This window comes from Capra hircus, chromosome 23, assembly GCF_001704415.2.
Source record: "Capra hircus breed San Clemente chromosome 23, ASM170441v1, whole genome shotgun sequence".
NCBI lineage: Eukaryota > Metazoa > Chordata > Mammalia > Artiodactyla > Bovidae > Capra > Capra hircus.
The window spans coordinates 16,356,009-16,375,869 of record NC_030830.1 but is presented as its reverse complement, the minus strand read 5'-3'; the positions used below and the strand labels follow the sequence as shown (position 1 = coordinate 16,375,869).

The window sequence follows — 19,861 nt, the reverse complement described above, 5'->3', positions numbered from 1 at the left end:
TGTCTTCTGCACTACAGGTGGATTCTTTATCACTGAGACATGGGGGAGGCCAGCACTTGATAAATCTGTCTCCTTCTCTAGATTGAAAACAGCTTGAAGTCAGAAACTGTCCATTTCATCTCATTGACTCCAGAGCGGTGCTTCGGCTACGAAACAAGATTTTACCAATTCAATGTTGGGAGCTCCCTGGAGTTGGCTTTAGTGAAAATGCTAGCTCTGTGACTTGCTAGCAGAGTTCTTGGGGCTGAGTTCCTTGTTGGCTCCAAGGCTCAAGTTTCACTGTCTATACAATGGGTTAATAGACTTCACTCCCATCAGACTGTGAAGAATGAAAGCTATGATACAGGCAATCTGGTCCCATGACTTGTACCCAGCACCCAACAAATGACAGGTGTTATAAGGCACTAAATAAGTTAATGCGCAGACTACGGGGCCCTGAACCATGACCGCGGGAAGACACAAAATAAGGGGAAACGGCCAACCTTGGCCGTAAGAAACTCCCCGTCCTCCCAGAGCAGCGCTTGCAGCTGATGCCTGGTACCCCAGGGAGACCACCGCCCAACCGCTGGCTTCCCAGGAGTCTAACTACGACCAACCTCAGAGACGATAGGCGACAGGAGACCCACCGTCTCACCGTCACTGAATGGCTGGCGGCAGCCAACGCGTCGTGCCTTCAGGCTCAGCCTCACCATCGTTCGCAATCATGTTACGTGTTCTTCCTCGGACACGTCAGTCAGTGACAGAGGAGTCCCTGTTTCCTTCATGTATAGACCCACGACCACTCCACACAAATGGTCAGAAACTGCTCACACTTTCATATCACTTACAGCTAACAACAAAATCTCCTCTATCCTATCTGAAGCAAGCAATTTGCCGTGATGGAAATGGAACAGATAAAGGTATACGCAGAACTTCCCTGGTAGCCCAGTGGCTATACTCTGCGCTCCCGAGCGAGGGGGGCCCGGGTTCAATCCCTGGTCAGGGAGCTAGAGTTCACACGCCACAGCTGGAGACCCCACGTGCCACAACCAAGGCCCGGCGCAGCCAAACAAACAAAGAACGCTTTGTTTAAAAAAACCAAAGTGTATGTGATGGGCTGAATAACAGCCCCCAAAGATGTCCACTTCCTCATCCGAGGAGCCCATGGATCTATTACCTGACACTCAGAGACTACTTCATGGATGTGACAGAGAAAACGTCTTAGTGGGTGGAGATAAGCCCATCTCAAGGGGCCTTGTGAGACGAGACAAATGCGCAGAGGGAAGGCAGAGCGGCCACGCCGGGAAGGAAAGGGGGGACGCGGTGCGATGCAGTCAGGGGTCAAGGACCACAGTCAGCCCGGAAGCTGACCCAGGCAGGAGGAGGCGAGGGTCTCTCCTGGAGCCCCCGGGGGCCCCGGCCCCGCTGCCCCTGAGCCTGAGCCTGAGCCCAGCAGACTGACTGTGAATTCCTGACCTCCGGGGCTTTAAAATAAGAGAGACATATGGGTTGAACCTGCTAGCTTTGTGGTAATTTGTAACATTAGCCACGGGAAACTGACACAATGTAGTCAATAGATACTAATTATAAGGGAGTCATTAGGAAGTAGCTCTCTGTGATCTATAATTCACAAAGCATTTTACAGAGACCTACTGTCTCAGCTATCAAATCCTAACTGTCCCACCCTCCTCCGCCAGAAGTTAAGTTTCTTACACAAACTTAAGGAGACGCAAAATCCAGTTTGACTCCTGGTTATGACGAAGCGACCCGGCTTCGCTGCCTTTGCTGCCTGCCCAAGGAGAGGGTAAGGCTTCCTGAGGATACATGTTGCCAACACTTAACAACTAAGACGAGTGAAGAAGCAGCAAAAGGTGACCCATAACTAAGAAGAAAGGAGACTAACAGGAGCACAGAGCACTGAGAGCCTGGAAATAACAGACCAAGACTTAAGCGTCACCGTCACGAGCAGCCCGGAGAGCTTAAGGGAAACTGTACAAAGTGGATGAAGGGATGGAGCATCTCATCAGTCGCAAGGATGCAAGTAGAAACTGGAGAAATGATGAGTGCAAAGCTGGAATGAAAACTCGCTGGAGGGGCTTAGTGGTTACGTGGACACAATAGAGAAGATGAGGAAACCCAAAGAAAAGACGAGAAAAACTACCCACGATAAAGCACACAGTGGGGAAAAAAAAGTCAGTAATAAAAAGCACACCCTGGGCATCAGAGTTCTGTGGCACAAACCCAAATGCGCTGATACACACGTAGTCACAGTCTGAAAAGCAAAGAAAGAAAGAATTGTCGGAAGAGATGTGAGGCTTTTCAAAAAGGGTTGAAAAGCACTAATTCAACACACTGAAGCCCCGAGGAAGATAACAGACAGAAGGTCACACACAGGTCAACCCGCCAAAACCCAAAGTGAAAAGACAGGGGCAACGAAATGACACATTTTAAAGAACTAAGAGGAAAAAATAAAGCATGCACCATCATTGGCAACCTGGACGCCTATGTCCATGGAAAATATCACTAATGTAAAATAAAGATGAAACAGGCATTTCCAAACAGAAGCCGGGAAAACTCACGCTGCACCACGGGAAACGGTAAAGGAAGTCCTTCAGACTTACAGAAAATGGTTACGGAAAACCATGAAGGGCAGCGAGGAATGGGCAAATATCAAGAAAGATGCAGTCTTAACTTCCTCTGAAGGACAATGGCTAATTGAAGCAAACAGAGCAATGTATTGTGGGATTATAATATACAGAGAAATAAAATATGATAGTAATAATACAAGAGAAAGAAAGAGTAAACAGAATTACAGTATTGTAACATTAAATGTTTCATGGAGTTTTAATACCCTGGTTACTCATGGTAAAGTGTGATGAATTAATTATGCATACTGTAATCTAGAATAACCACTTAAAAATAATATAAAATTGAGAAACTAAACAGCAATAGAGTAATAAAATATAATACAAACAACCCCCCGCACAAAATCTCAATTTCCAAATAAAGAAAAAGAACAGAAAAGGAAAATGGATGAGAATGAAAGATATAGTAAAAATTAACCCCAAGAATATCCCATGTAATATATTGAGTGTAACAAAGAGTCAACACCCCAATTAAATGCGGGTTTACAAAAAGACCCAGCTGTTTACAAGAGACATGCTTTTAATATAAAGACAGAAACTGAAAATAAAATGATGAAAAAAATGCACATTTCAAACACTAATCATAAGAAAGTCAATGTGTCTAGATTAGCATAAAAAAAAAACCCAAAAAACTGAACTGTGAAAGTATCATCAGTGATAAAGATGGATATTTCATGAAAAACAGACATTAAAGAAGCCCAAAGTTGGTTCCCTGCTTAGACTAACAGGCTTGATAAATCTCCTTTTATCAGTATATAATTTTAGAAGGTCCATGGATCTCCTGTGTGCTTATGAATCTCTACTGAAAGCGCTTTGCAAGGCCACATTACCTTTAAACTCACTGATCCTCTTTGCGGCATGTGACCCTGTCACTCGTGCTCACGGGACTCCCGCCATCACTCACCTGGAATGTCACCTTCTGGTTGATGTCCTGCACTCGGAACTGCTTTAGGAAGCGCTCATCCTCGCTCCAGAAGAGGCGGATGTCGGGGATGTCGTAGAGGATCATGGCCACCCGCTCCAGCCCCAGCCCGAAGGCCCAGCCGATCCGGTCCTGAGCTCCGGCTGCAGTGGGGAGGGGAGACCAGAAAGAGGGTTAAAGGGCACAAGGGGCCACAGGTCCATCCCACTCCTAACACCCGGACAGGACCTCAGCGGGTGCCGACCAGAGGCAAGGTGCATTTACACAGCGAATGTTTATCACCAGCTTATAAAAAATGCCTATCTGAACATGAGTATGAACTATGATACCACTCTTCAATATAGGGACAAATAAGGGTTGTAATGTAAAAAAAAAAATAATAATAATAATAAAATGTGATGTTCAAAGACTATAAGGTTAATCGTTTTTAAATATGTTTAAAACATGTTTCTGAACTGTCTTTGCAAATAAAAAATAATAAAGATAGGTGGAATATTAATGTTGCTCTGTGAGTTAGACTTTTCCCTTAATTATTAAATCCTTTATATTTTATTATAAAAATTTTAGATAAAACCAACCATCTGAGCCCAGCACCTGCAGCTGAAAGAGCGGTAGGTTTAGTGTATTTGAATCTGCTTAACATGCAGTTTTTTGTTCTTAGCTTTGCTTCTTTCATTCATTACCTTCACCAGCTGAAACTTTCCTAGAGCAAGAATAACACGCAGCCCCTAACGGTAGGTTAAGAAAAAGAAAAGCAATCTCATTATTCAGACAGGCAAAGAATACGGAGACGTGCGCAAAAAGGGAGAAAAAAATGATTCTTAAGCCAATGAAAAGTTTACTGAAGAAAAACGAAAGTGCACCAGATTACTATTTTTTACTTATCTGACCTGCAAAAATAAAAACATCTTATCACATACTTGACACCAAAGCCAAGGGAAACCACGACCTTTCATACGCTGAGAGCAGGCGCACGTGTGGGCTTTTCACCCCCAGACCTAAGGAGCAGCACCCTGTCGGCATCCTCAGAGTCACACACACACTGCGGCTTTGACTACCAGGCTGCTTCCCACCCACAGGAAGTTACGAATTTATAAGGCTGTTTACTGGAGCACTGTTTATAACAAGACAATAAACAACCCAAGTGTCCATGAATAGGAAGCGGGTTGAATAAACCCCACTATATCCATACAGTGGAATATTATGGATAGAAAAAAAAAGAAAAGCAGTAGCCATCTGTCCTTTTAGGGGAAGTAACTGGGTGAATGCAGGACAGACTTTTATATACGCCTTTTATATAACGCGTGAGAAGAAACATTCCGGATAAAAATTTTCATGGCTGAATGAAATAATTTGTTTATTCTGGGGAGGTTATAAGAACCAGGGGCCTCCCAGGTGGAGCTAGTAGTAAAGAACACACCTGTTAATACAGGAGGCCTAAGAGAGGCAGGTTCAATCCCTAGGTCAGGAAGATGCCCTGGAGGAGGCCACAATAGCCCACTCCAGGATTCTTGCCTGGAGAATCCCATGGACAGAGGAACCTGGCGGGCTACGATCCATGGGGTCGCAAAGAGTCGGACATGACTGAAGCGACTGAGCAGGCCCGCATCATCCCTGAAAGGCAACCAAGAGATGAATTTAGGAAGATCACAATATACGAAAACTCAGGGTGGGTGTGACTTGGGGCCTCCTGGCTGCTAGCAAGGACAGACCAGCGAGAGGCCATACCGTCGGCCCCTGAAACCGCAGCACCTCGTACTCGGACGCTCAAGGATGAGGCCCTCATGAGGAGCAGCCTCCAGCTTCCTCCACTGCCCAGCACCTCTGACTCACACTCAATCTTACTGCAAAGCCTGCTGCTGACGGTCAGTCACCAGGAAGTGTTGCAAGGAAGATCTATGGGCTGAGCTGCATCAAATTCTGTTTTTGAAACACTTTGCTTTGGTCCCATTGAGATCTGCCTGTTCTGAATTGCACCCCTGCAAAATGGCAATCCACTCCAGGATTCTTGCCTGGGGAATCCCCTGGACAGAGGAGCCTGGCGGGCTGCAGTCCGCAGGGTCGCAAGAGTTGGACATGACTGAGCAAGTACACCACCACCACGGAGCTGTCTGGCCCATCACGTGCGGAAGGTGCCAGGAGCTCCCTGTCCAGAGAGTTGGTCACTAGGCCACTGAGTCGTCCCTACGAGTCTTCGTGAAATACACTGATCTCAGGTCTAAGAAAACGGGAACAGGAAAAGCTTCTTTTCTTCTCTGAACAACTGGACCGTTTTCAGTGTGAGGGTATCTCGACTTTACATAACTGATCCTCACTCACTCCTCGCTCCGCCCCGTGGAAGCGCACAGCCATCCTTACGGGTCACCTCTTGAGAATGGTAGCGCGGCTCTGTGCGTCTCTCTTGTCCCAGCTCTATTTTCTTATCCTTACATCCTCTTCGTCCTGATTATCTGAACTACTTATTCTATCCTCCTGTACGTACTTTTATACGGCACCTCAAATTCTTTATGGAAGAGAGTGAGCCGTAACTAACCAGACACTTGGAGGCACTGTCATCCGGGCAGGTCTAATTCTCAGGCCTTTGGCACTCCTCGGCAGTAATTTGTTGCCAGGTGTTCCTGGGCTGACGGGGTTTTAAGGCAGCATTTTTTTTTTTTTCCTTTTTTCCTACATTCCAGAACTGGAGGGTTCCAGTAAATGAGAATCTCTGGAACAGAAAACTGACTGGAAAGAAGCACCCTCAGTTAAACAAAACGCTCCAGATGGGAGGCAGTTAGGTGTCCTCCTCCTCCTCCTCCTGCTCTTCTTCCTGCCTTTGAACTTCCCGTCTCTGGACTCTTATCTCATACGATTTCGGTTTTACACAGAAGCTGGCCTTCTTAGGAGGATTTTCAGCAACGAATCCCCTTACTCCGCTCTGTTTTCTTCAGAGAACACCACCTTCTAAGACGCCACAACTTTTCACGTTTGTGCATTTACTGTTTGCTGTCAGACTCTGTGGGCAGCGTCTGATCCACGGGCTGGGGATCGGGGCTGGCTTCCATCCCTGACACCCCTGGAGGGGCTGGACCAGCTTCCTGCGCGCGCGTGTACAAGGGCTCACACACGGAGAGGAAGCGAATGAGCAATAGGAAGGCGGGGCTCAGAGATCTCTCCACTTTTTAACTTATTGACTTCATTTAAACAGGTCATATTAGGAAGAATTTAATACTTAAAATTGAAGTTTTTGATACAAGCAGTGACTTTAAATTTAAATCCGTGAGAGGGTTTATCTACCACAGTATGGGGCGATATGCGAGATGCTATTTCTGAAAAGACACCTCAGAAAGAAGTGAACTGGGACACAAAAGAAGGGATAACAGGAAAACGGAATGCCCTGTCCCCTCCCCCTGTCTTCTTCACCATCACCGGGCCTGGTCCAGACAGGCCAGCGGCAGGCCTGGGCAGCGGCTTCGGAGACCCAGCATCTGAGCTGTTTCTGCTCCAATCCCCCCTCCTCCCATCTCACTTTCTTCCCCAGCGACTGAACCCTGCACCCCACGTTTCCTCTCATAGGCTGTTCTGCTGCAAAAGTGAGAACTGTGTTGGTCGCTCCATCATGTCCGACTCTCTGTGACCCCATGGACTGCAGCCCGCCAGGCTCCTCTGTCCATGGGATTCTCCAGGCAGGAACACTGCGGTGGGTTGCCATGCCCTCCTCCAGGGAATCTCAGGGATCGAACCCAGGTCTCCTGCACTGCAAGCAGATTCTTTATCATCTGAGCCACCTGGCAAAGCCCAGGGTCAAATTAAAACTTTTAACCATTACATACTAGAAAAATAATTATTTTAAGTACTTCCCTGTCAATAGGGGCTGATTTCTAGGAATTCTTTGGCTCAATGAACTGACACTTCCCCAAAACAACTGTGACAAGAAACGCTGAAACAACCTAGCAATTAGTATTCATATTTTATAGAAGTTTACCAGTTACAAAGCACTTCACCTCAATTATCTTGACTCTGATCCTCACAACGACCCTACAGGGGATGTCAGACTGGTATTCTTAGCTATGTTTAAAAAATAAACACCACTTTAGCAAGATCACAGACACTGGGACTCACATCTATCTTTTATTTATTTTTTTCTACTTCAAGTATACATCCAGTGAAACATTAACTTCTAGAGGCTCTGTTCAAAGTATTTCAAAACACAAGAGAGTTCCGTTCCCCTCGTGCTTACGTCTGTGTGCTTTCTGCTTTGTAACTGCTAGCTTCCTGATGGACTTAGTCATTATCCCATGAAAGCTACTAAAACGATTTGCTGTAAGTAGTTGCTTAAATATATCAGCAGGCTTTTTGGAAGGCTTTTCTTCACTCTGAGCGTGCCTTTCACAGTGGTCCTGACCAGTACGCATGGGGCCTGCAGTGTGAGCTGACGGGGCTTGTGTGGAGTAGCCGCTGGGGACAAAAAGCCTCCACTGCCCTTGACCGTTGGCTGTGAAGACAGCCACGCAGGGACAAAAGCCCACAGCATCCCAGTGCGACACACGCGTCCACAGGCAGGCCTGGGAAGGCCAGCGCAGCTACGTAAATTCTGGTTTCTTTCCTCCCGTCACGGCTGAGTCCTTGATCCCCCGCGTTCCCGCTACAATCCTTGAGCCGCTTCCGCAGAGGCTTGTCACCGATGATTGACTTTTCGAGCTGAGCCCAGAGATTGCTCCCCTGCCTGAAAACTTTCTCGCGTTGTATTCAGCCTTGGCTCCGCAGGCTTCGGTCGACAAGTCCTTCACAGGGTCCAAAGGCAGACCTCTTTGAAGAGAACTTTACCACGGACGGGAACAGACTGTGTCTAGCCTCTACAGGCCATGAAAACCCTGCTCCTTCATACGGTCTGAGCTGGGCTGGATTCTAATCAACACTGTAATGGAACCTTTTTCTGTTGCCGTTGTTTTTTTTTTTAATGGGTCATTTTTAAAGGAAGCTTTTATTCAACTACAGCTGCTTTACCATGTTGAGTTCGTTTCTGCTGAACAGCAAAGTGAGTCGGCTGCATGTACACACACACCCCCTCCTGCTTTGGGACTTCCTTCCCGTTTCGGTCACCACAGAGCATGGAGTTGCGGTCCCTGAGCTGTGTACAGAGGGGCCCGTTAGTTCTCATTAGCCATTTTTGGCGCAAATGCTGACTGGCAGTGCCTGAACCAACGCCCCAGGGTTGTGTTCAGCCAGAACGCTCCTCATCACATCGCCAGTTTCCTTCAGGGACCTAAGTCCTAAAAATCCACCTCCTTCCAACAAGGGGGAAACACACGGCAGCAGAAACGTGAAACGGAACCGAGCTGACCAGGCTGACGACAGTACCGGGTGGTCTAGAGCCTTTTGAAAACATAAAGGGAACAGCCTTGCCTTGCTTAGGGTTTACGAAGAGTTAAAAACTAAAGAAAGCTCTAATATTCTGGCCACCTGATGTGAAGAGCCGACTCGTTGGAAAAGACCCTGATGCTGGGAAAGACCGAGGGCAGGAAGAGAAGAGGGGGACATAGGGTGAGATGGTTGGACGGCATCACCGACTCAGCTGATGGGACTTTGAGCAAACTCTGAGAGGTGGCAGAGGACAGGGCAGCTTGGCCTGCCACAGTCCACAGGGACACACAGAGCTGGACTCAACTTAGGGACTAAACAATAGCAACAAAAATCTAAATATGTTGACTGGAGTATAATCAACCGAGGACTCACATCCTACCTCCTATATCTCCCTTTGACTGGCCACCAAAATATAGCGATTTTATCCTTTAACCCTTTCTCTCCCATCTCAATCTAAGGTCCTGGAACTCAGGAGAATTAAGTACTTCTGTGCAGCGCATTGCCAACAAAGGCTTTCAGTGAGCAAAAACTGGCCCTGTTAACATTACTAGCTTTGCTCATCTTCCATTGTTGAGACAGAAGTTGCTTTCCTTTGATTGTTGTTATTCTGTTTTGAATTGCCTGAATTACACACAGAACTTCAGGTAACAATATAATTCCAAAATTTGTATGGGAGACTTTTTAAAAACTGAATCACATTTTACACGCACTAAGATGATCATCAATTACAATCACTTTCAACTAAATGGGGACTCTTCATACACCAAGTTTCAGAATGTGATGGACCCATATCCATAACAGGTACTCAAGGAAGCCTGTCAAACTCTACGCAGAACGGTCAGTGCTGGGACACGCTTCTACCTACTTCACAGATATTGTTAAGGTGCCTTATTAACAAGAGCCATCAAAACTGGGCCACAGACAACAAGTCACCTAGAACTGAGATGTCTTTCAGGAAGGAAGGGGCAGAAACGGGGAATGTAACTCCCGGGAGCCCAAATAATGGGAGGGAGGCGGCCTTGGGGACAGGCCTTGGACGGCGGGCCAGCACCGGCCTGCCCACAGATCCCACGGGCCTTGTGGCTCTGACTCCACTGACCGTGAGTCAAACACATGGGGCAGCTCCAAGTGTCGAGTGTAACCCAGCCCAGGCCCGGCTGCCAGGGGCCAGCCCCGTGGGAGAGTGTTCTCTTCCTTCTGAGCGTGGCCCGCGTGCTAAGCCCCATCAGTCGTGTCCAAGCTGTGACCCCAGGGGCTGTAGCCCCACCCAGGCTCCTCTGTCTTTGGGATTCTCCAGCCGGTAATACTGGAGGGGGTTGCCATGCCCTTCTCCAGAGGATCTTCCCAACCCAGGGACTGAACCCACGTCTCCCGCACTGCAGGCGGGTTCTTTATCACTGAGCCACCCAGGAAGCCCTTTAAACGTTCTTTCCCCTCATTGAAACTCCTGGAGAATTAACTTGGATGCACTATCTATTCCCTTCTATTACAAAGCCAAGGAATAACCGTTCCTGCCTTCTAGTCTGAAAAAATGCACCTTCACCTCCGTTAGAAAGATGGCATTCCAAAATAAAAGTCAACAGCGCTCCATTTCTTGCCACACAGTTATAATTTTTTAACTGTGAAAGGAACTTAATTTAGAGTAAGTAATGCCACTGTCACTTAAATATACAAATGATAAAAGAAACGCCAGCAGCTCTAATTCCATAATTCTCGGGTAATGACAATTAATGGAGCCCTCTTTCCTGGTGGGAGTTGTTTTCGGCAGCAGATAAAGGAGCCACTGAGCCTTTTAAGATTTACTCTCATAACCAAACTGCGTCTCTCTTCATCATTATCTGAAACATAATTAAAAGATGACATATAAAACAAACTAAAAATCAAACAGGATTCCATCCCCGGAGGAAAAGCTGAGAAGCACCTCTTTGCCTCCACTGAGACGGGCTGGAAACTCGCGTCCCTGACATCAGCTCTGTCCTGTACCTGTCCACACCTGTCCACACACGAGAGCTGGATGAACTCATCACTGGCTGTGATTGGGTAGATATTAATTGCGTCGGAGAAGGCAATGGCACCCCACTCCAGTACGCTTGCCTGGAAAATCCCATGGACAGAGGAGCCCGGTAGGCTGCAGTCCATGGGGTCGTGAAAAGTTGGATACGACTGAGAGACTTCATTTTCACTTTCACTCTCATGCATTGGAGAAGGAAACGGCAACCCACTCCAGGGTTCTTGCCTGGAGAATCCCAGGGACGGGGGAGCCTGGTGGGCTGCTGTCTATGGGGTCGCACAGAGTCGGACACGACTGAAGCAACTTAGCAGCAGCAGCATTAATCGGGTCGTTTCACTGCTATATTCTCTGACCTTTTCAAAAAGAACAAATCAATAAGAGTATCTTAGAAAGATGCTATTTCCTTCCTTGGCTTGCTCCCACAGTCTACAGTTTATAGAGTGGCGTGCCTGTGGGCTCCATGGCGGGAGACCATCTCTTTAGTGACCACCTACACCCAGGAAGAGTCAGCCTTTAAGGCGGGCCCGAACACACAGTTCAGTTGCCTTTAGGACCTCTAGGCCGACGCCAAGCTGTTTCTTTTTTCTTTTTGGCCATGCAGCTAGCGGGATCTTAGTCCTCTGAGGAAAAAAAAGTCAGCATTTGGACACTGGCCACTCCCGGAAGCCACCACCGCTGCGCTCCAGCTCTCCGGCGACAGACGCCCTCTCCCGGCCTGGCCCCGCTCCCCCGCTCAGCACTCTCCTCCCCTGCTCCCACGTCACCCCACTTCCAGCTCCCACCCCTGCACCCCGTTATGAGCCTAGGGAGGGAAGCAGCGTTAAGCTGGATGGAAGACGGAAGCTGTGCTATCGGACTGGACTGCCCTTGAACCTGACCAAGAAGGCTGAGATCTGCTTGAAACCTCACCCTGGACGAGGAGGAAGATTAGACAGAGCCTGCTGAAGGCAGTGGTGTGAGAGCCAAGCTGGTTTAGGGTTATAAGTGGTTTACTGTCCTTCCCTCTTCTTCCCCTCAGGCAAACGGCCTCCCGTGGCTCTCTGCCTCCCAACCCCCCCAGACTTGCTCTTGCCTTCTCTGCCTCTAGGTAACGCAGAAATAGTTGAAATATTCAAATATTTTATTCTGGACCCCAAAGAGAGTGGCGTATAATATTAAACCGAATGAAAGAGATGATGGGGAATAGAACAAGGAAATAGGAGCACGGGAATTAAATGTGCCCAATGTCTCCCTTCTTCTTCCCAAGGGATCCGACGCATTTTTAGCCATTTGGCTACAAAATCTGAGAGATAAAAGCAGATGGAGGGGGAACTTAAAGGGACATGGGAACAGAGCTGGATAAAAATAAGCTATCGGTTGGCAAAGCTAAAAACACAGTCCCACGGGTGTAAGCACATGGAAGTTTTGTGACATAATGTGGAATCAGACCAAATCGGTAGTCGCAAGGATGACACAGACTGTCCCTTTCATCAACAAACTGGCCAGTCACATCCAGGCCAGTAAGAAGGGTGTCTGCGGGGGAAATGCTATGTGGAAATCAAGCCCTGCGTCATCCTCTGCACCCTGGACCTGCCCACAGAGCCTGGGGGCCACGTGACCGAGCTCCGACCCCTGGAACCGAAGTGGGCGGAAGCGAGATCCCCCTACTCCTTGGAGACCCTCCAGCTCTCTCCTCCCCTGCTGCGGGGGCCCGGGGGGCCACACATTCAAAATGGCATTGCTGTGGACAGAGGACTCCACAGAGGTCTCTCTCCGGCAGAGACGTTTTCAGTGGATTAAACCACTAAGATTTCAGGAGGGCCTCTGTTAGCTCAGCACAGCCCCAGTCTATTCTGACAATTAATCAGCCCTGACTTTCCGATGTGAGAGGGTTCTGGATTCACTGCAGAGCAACATAAACCCTGAGTGGCACCAAACTCTGGGGATCGACGCCACTTTTCCTTGTCCTACAAGAATGATTTTGCTGGCTCAGTATAGACATTTCAAATAAACGCTGGAGGAGATTTATAGAGAGCCCACTACTCATAAACTGTTACTAAGAAAACGGTATTCCTTCACCGGGCAAGGGCTTCCCTGGCGGCTCACTGGTAAAGAACCCGCCTGCCAGTGCAGAAGACGTAAGAGACACAGGCTCGTTCCCTGGGTTGGGAAGACTCCCCTGGTGAAGGGAATGGCACCCCACTCCAATACTTTTGCTACAGAATCCCATGGACAAAAGGAGCCTGGAGGGCTACGTCCATGGGGCTGCCGAGTCAGACATGACTGAGCAACTGAGCAAACTGTCTAATTGTTCAGTAAATAAGAAATTGCTAAAATGTAACAACAACAAAAAAAACAACCCTTGAAAGTTTAAGGAACTTAGCACTAAAACAGGTGACCCAGAGAGGATGGAGAACCAGAGATCCTGGCCAGAGAACTGAGATCCTACATGGAAAAAAAAAAAAATTACAAAGGGAAAGAAAGGATTTCTAAGAACTCCTAAGAATATGTCTGCTTTTGTTTTTTTAAGTAAAGCCTTTAAGAACCTGAGCTTGCATCTGATGTGATTCTATCCGGAGAGAAGCAGGTGTGGGGCCATCACTCTTGCTGGTAAGCAGCATCTGTCAAACGTAAGCCCACCCTGCCTCCCTTGGGGGCAGCGGCCAAATCCATCATTCAGTGGCCAATCAAAATCCAACAGGACAATCAAAATATTCTGGGTCACTAACATATGTATCCATCGATACTTTCTCATTTTCAGCTTTAATACATTTGTCATGAATTTTTAATCGATAATTTACTTCCTTGGGGAGCTCTATTTCTTTGCAAACTTATCCTCTTCATGTTGTCTTTTCCCAGGAACTCCAGAGATAATTCGAAAAATCATGGCTTCACCATTTCTCACTCGTCCAGCTGGCAGACGCTGCGGCCCGACAATCAGAACCATGGACAAGAAGGTGGGCAGGCACGGGGTCACCCCCGCCGCCAGGCCGCCGGGCCTCTCTCTCATGTCATTTCATGAGCTGGTGTTGTGAACAGAGAACCTACTGTATTATTTTCTGGGCTCTGCAGAATGCTTGAAAGTTTTCTTAATAATAATTTTCAAAATGTGCCCTTCAAGGACAGGGGCAGAACTGGTCACATCCGTCACCCTCTGCCAAATACAGAGAAGGGACTGTGCGATTTGGTCTAGAGGCAAGAGACACAAGTACTGCTATAACGGGGCAGCTTTGAGCTGGACCAGGCTGTCCCCAGCAGGAGCCAGAGCCGAGGGAAGCGTGACTCTCTGGACACGGGAGGCTGCCACGGCTCGCCTGCAATGCCTGCATTCAGGCCTTACAAACCCCAACAAAGACCTTCTTACAGACACCGCCACCAGCAGCAGCACCGTGGCAGGCGGCTTCCTCTCTGAGCCAACTTGAGCATCCTCAGATTCCGCTCACCCTTGGGGTCGGCAGGGTCATCGAGCACATCTCTGTCTTTCGTCAGGAGGAACTGTCGCCACCTCCTCCCAAAACTGCTAGCAGCCGGGTGTCCTGGGGAGCTGGCCGGAGCTCTGGCAGGAAGACCCCAACAGTGGTCACTCCAACAGGAAGCAAAACTGAGTTTTAAGAGTCACCTGGGTGACAGTTCCAGTGTCTGAGCTTGAATTCACTCTTCTGATCTCACTGGCTTATTCGAAGCAACACGGGAAAACGACAAACAGGCAAATCATCCACTTTCTCCAAGGAGCTCAGGGTGGAGACCACGCCAGATCCATCCAGCGAGACGCAATGGCACAAACCCCACGGTGGGGTCAGCTAAACCTGAGAACACAGGCGGACCCCTATTCCATTTCGTTATTTTTTAAAATGGCATAGGGGACCCGGCTCAGAGAGTCATGTGGTCTTTGAGAGTACAGCAGAGAAAAAGGGAAACCTGGAATACACAGCAGCCCCCTTACTATATACCTCCTTCCTGGCCTTGAGCACAGGACTGATGGAGAAATTTCCACGTCCAAGCTTCACCCAGCAAACAGCATCCAAAATCACCACCCCTCTCTCCAACCAATCTACGTGCTGAAAGCTCTCCCTTCAAACTCTCCGAACCCTGCGTCTAGCATATGTTACCCCTTCCCTTTGGACAAGCTTCTGGAAAGGGCAGTTGACACTCACGGAGTCCAGTCTTCAGCCCCCGTCAATACCTCGGTATGATCAAGATGAATGGCGCTGCGGCCTCTATGCTCTGTTCTATCAGGACTAACCTTCACAAAAACCAACACCGAGAGGAACCCTACCTGCCAAAGTCAAATCTCCCTCCTGGAACTTAGTTCAGGCTGCTATAACGAAGTACCAGAGACCAGCGTTTATGAGACATTAAAAACTCCTTCTCACGGCTCTGGAGGTGGGGCCGCCCAGGGCGAGGCCCCTGCCTGTCCAGGGGTCTGGCTCTGGGGCGTCCTTCAGCACTCCGGAGGCCACCACTGCCTCCCGTCCTCCCCACCCTCCAGTCCTCCAGGTAACTACACAGAATCCCACTGTTTTCTTGCCACCTGGGCACTCCCAAGCCTCTCTCTCCAGCCCCGATCTCTTGCTGGAGCTTCAGTTCCATCAACCCAAGCACCTGCCAACGTACCACGGCCAATCACATCAACCTGCACGCACTGTCCCCCTCCCCAGTGCAGAGCCTGCTTCTCCAAACCAGAAAGCTTCAACCTGTGATACAACCGCATCACCAGCTACAAAAAATTCAGTTTTGCTTCCTGTTGGAGTGACCACTGTTGGGGTCTTCCTGCCGGATCTCTTCCAAAGACAGAGATCCAGCAGCCCCCCACCCGACTCCTTGTTCCGAACTCCAACTGCTGACCTCCATCATTATTGCCACTGCCCGCACGCAGCCCCTTCTGGCCCTCTGGGTACGGCAGCCCCCGCCACCCGGCGAGGAACCCAGCCTCCAGCTGAGAGCCGGCACAGCACCGTCCACTCGCTGCTGTCTAGTCGCTCAGTCGTGTCCGACTCTCTGCGACCCTGTGGACCGCAGCCCGTGGGAGTCTCCAGGCAAGAACACGGGAGTGGGTGGCTGTGCCCTCCTCCAGGGGATCCTCCCCACCCAGGGACTGAGGCCACATCTCTTGCACTGGCAGGTGGACTCTTTCCTGCTGAGCCACCGGGGCGGCCCCATCAACCACAAAGCCTGGGGTAACTAACATGCACGCACGACCGACCGTGACTCTGCCATGGAAAGCTGTCCAGCTTAAACAGATAAAGGCTAAGCTGACTAGAGAGCAGCACCCAAGCCACCCCTCAGTCCCCCAACCCACCGTCCATCAGCAACTCTGGCCACACCCTCCTTCACAGGCTCTGCCCCAGAACAGCCTCATCCAATAGAAACAGACCACGGGCCACGCAGGGCGGTCTGAACGTTCCAGCGCCACACTGAAGAAAGGGGGGAAAAACACAGGTGACACTAACTATATTAATATGCTTACGCTAATGCGTCTAAATACTCGCTTCACAATGGAATCAACACGGTTTAAGTTAGAAGTCTATTTATTCTAGGCATTTGATAAGAATTTAAGAGACAGCAAAGTGAAATCTTTTAGACTCAGTTTGCAATATTGGTAATCCACTTTCTTGTGTGATTTTTTTTTTGCATTATTAGATATTTGCTTTTAAACTTTTTATTTTGTATTGGAATACAGCTGATTAACAATGCTGTGATACTTTCAGGTAGACAGTGAAGGGACCCAGCAACTCCGGCCACGTCTTCCTTCACAAGCTATGCCCTAGAACAGCCTCGTCCAATAGAAACAGAACATAGGCCGTGCAGACGGTTTAAATTTCCTAGTGGCCACATTGAACACGGCGGGCCTGGGGGAGGTGGAATTCATTAATATGCTTAATCTACTATATCTAAAATATTCATTGCACCATGTAATCAATAATTTTTAAAGTATTCATGAGATAGGTTACATTGGTTTTTGAACTAAGTATTTGAAACCCTGGTATATGTTTCACACTTACAGGTCTCTCCGTTTGAACTGCATTCCACATGCATGCCAGCTACACGTGGCCAGGGCTGCTGCGCTGGACAGGACAGCTCCAGGGCCAACAAGAGCACCTGATGCTTTTCCCCACGTGCCATGCTCTTCCAAACTTACTATGTTAATTTCCTGGGAATCAGCTCAGATGCCCCTGCCTACCTCCCAAGCTATGCCAAGCACAGAGTCACATTCCATTAACTGTTGGGTCAGCCACCATCCCACTTCCCAGAGCACACTGAACTTATCTGTGCACGTCTGTCTCCAACGCTAGAGTACTGGTTACCCCAGAACACAAGCCTACCAGACCTCCTCATCTTCATATGCCAAGCACCCGGCAAAATGCTTATGCACAACAGCAGACAGTCAAATCTTTGCTGAATTAAACTGATTCAGAGTAGTACGTGTACCGATGAAATCAGAGTTGCATGTTTAAATTCTGGGTTCCTGAGTGAACATTTTATATCCTTGGTTAACAAAAAAGAATGCAAAGACAGACTGCAAACATACTCCATCTATTCCAGTGCAGAGCCTGGTTGTGCAAACATTTACCTGTGGTAGGCCGTGAGTAGAATAAAGACATTTAAAAATTGAAGCTATAAGGGATCGTGGTATGAGCTAATTATTTCAGGTATGAAGAGAAAAGAGGTGAAATAATTTAGATGGCAAATACAAACACGCACACTGAGGAAGGCAGAGCTGGCCCCGTGAGCCGGGCCCCTGCCGCCTTCCATCGCACAGCTGGGCTTGTGCGGCTCCGCCAGCGAGTCACGTTGATCAAATAAAATCTGTCATTAAAACTCACTTAAAATTTGAGAAAGCCTGTATGATTGAGAATCTAGCTGTTTGTCATTACTGCTATCAACTCCTTTCCAGGCAGCACGGCAGAGAACAGACCGCTCAGCAAACACTGTCCCTGGGCTCCTCCTGGTCCCGACACCGCCCGTCAAGGCCAAGGGCTGGTTCTCGTCCACAAAGTCTGGGAGGGGCACACATAGCTCAGGGGAGCGGTGTCTAGGAGGCGGGACGCCACCTCCAGGCTCCTCTCCCCGACCCTGCAGCCAGCGTGGGGGTGGTCTGGCACAGGCTGGGAGGGTCTGCGACGCTGAGCTACCCAACAGAAGAGTCAGCCCCCACGAGGGCAAGACACGAACTCTGGTGGTGCTGAATTACCCAGATTCTGAGGGTGTTTCTCAGTGGCAGCAGCTCATGCTTCATTACCCTGAATAATATCCAACAGAAAACTAAATTACAGACCTAAGAGCCTATACCTTGAAACTGAGCGCTTTGGCAAATGTAACTGAAGTGAAGTGAAGTGAAGTCGCTCAGTCGTGTCCGACTCTTTGCGACCCCATGGACTACAGCCTACCGGGTTCCTCCGTCCATGGGATTTTTCAGGCAAGAGTACTGGAGTGGGTTGCCATTTCCTTCTCCTGGGGAACTTCCCGACCCAGGGCTCAAACCCCAGTCTCCCGCATTGTAGGCAGACGCTTTACCGTCTGAGCCACAAGGGAAGCCCCAATGTAACTAACAATATTCTAAAATTACTGAAAGGGCTTCCTAGGTGGCGCTAGTGGTAAAGACCCCACCTGCCAATGCGGGTAGCCAGAACACTCAAGTTTGATCCCTGGGTTGGGAAGATCCCCTAGAAGAGGGCATGGCAACCTACTGCAGTGTTCTTGCCTAGAGAATCCCATGGACGGAGGAGTCTGGTGGGCTACAGTTCTAACGTTGCAAAGAGCTGGCTCAAGCGACTTGGCACTGAGCACTAAATTACTAAATGCGAATCCACTTTAAAATATTCTCTGCTACTATTTTTATTTTACGATGACACAAGAAACTCACCTTAAATGAAGACGTATCAGGTGTAAGATATGGTTAGAGACACACAACTTTCAGCGTGGGGGACACAAAAACCCACTGCTGGATCAGGATCTTAGCACCAATTACTTTATCCAAAACGGGCCATAAACATTCTCGTGAAGTGGCTACATCAGCCAAGGTCACTGTCTGGGGCTGGGACCAGGGGTGCTCTTTCCATACGGGCTATCCCTCCACAAGGAACTCCCACTGGCAAAAGTGTCAGGGAATGTCAAGGGGGCTTGGGGGGAGAACTAACGAAGCACAGTTTGAATCGTCTGACTGTACACAACGGGACGTCAGTGCAAGACCGTGGCAAAACATTTGGAAAGAGTTGAGAGTTGGCACCACGTTTCGGGGAAAAGACTCTTCGCCACGCAGAGCTGCTCCCAGCAACATGCAGTCATTCTGCAAACTGAACGCATGATCACCTTGCGTTTCAGCCAGAAGAGCTTCAGCCAATTGTAGGGTGAATATTCTGAATGTCTGAATTTTCACATTCACACTGAAAAACTTTTAGACCCTTAGGACCGATTTTCAGAGATGTTTAGAGTTTTAAATGCCACCCACTCTTTTTAAACAATGGCCTGAGCCAGGTAATCCCCAAATTCTATTACAGAATAGGGGCTTCCCAGGTAGGTCAGTGGTAAAGAATCCACCTGCGGTGTAGGAGACACGACTTCAGTCTCTGGGTCAGGAAGATTCCCTGGAGAAGGAAACAGCAACCCACTCCAGTATTCCTGCCTGGGAAATCCCATGGACGGAGGAGTCTGGTGGGGGTCCATGGGGGCCAGAAGAGTTGGACACGACCTAGCAGCTAAAAACAGCAAAACATTACAGAATAACTGTGCAAGAAAGGCTACGCGTACCTCGAAGATGACCCACATTGGTGTCTTTATAATGTTCCTCTGAAGTGCATTTCCTTCCATTAAAAATGTGTATTTGCTTGGAAAGAATTTCATTATAATTCACACAATTTATTTTAACTAGATGGTTGGCAGATTACTTGTGCTTCATTTAAGAGTTTGGCTGAGTATTTGTGAATTTGTAATACACAGAATTTTCTAAAAATCAAAACATATCTGGGGCATTCCTAGATTCAC

The 19,861-nt window shown here is 48.5% G+C and overlaps 1 protein-coding gene across 4 annotated transcripts in view; it reads right to left on the bottom strand.

The window, feature by feature from the left end:
• FARS2 (phenylalanyl-tRNA synthetase 2, mitochondrial) overlaps nt 1–19,861 on the bottom strand; it is a 305,587-nt gene that overhangs the window by 139,682 nt on the left and 146,044 nt on the right. For all 4 annotated transcript variants that reach the window (XM_018039067.1, XM_018039069.1, XM_018039068.1 and 1 more), the window contains one exon: nt 3,529–3,689. In XM_018039067.1, the coding sequence (XP_017894556.1) occupies nt 3,529–3,689 (161 nt within the window). The remainder of the gene's footprint in view (nt 1–3,528; nt 3,690–19,861) is intronic.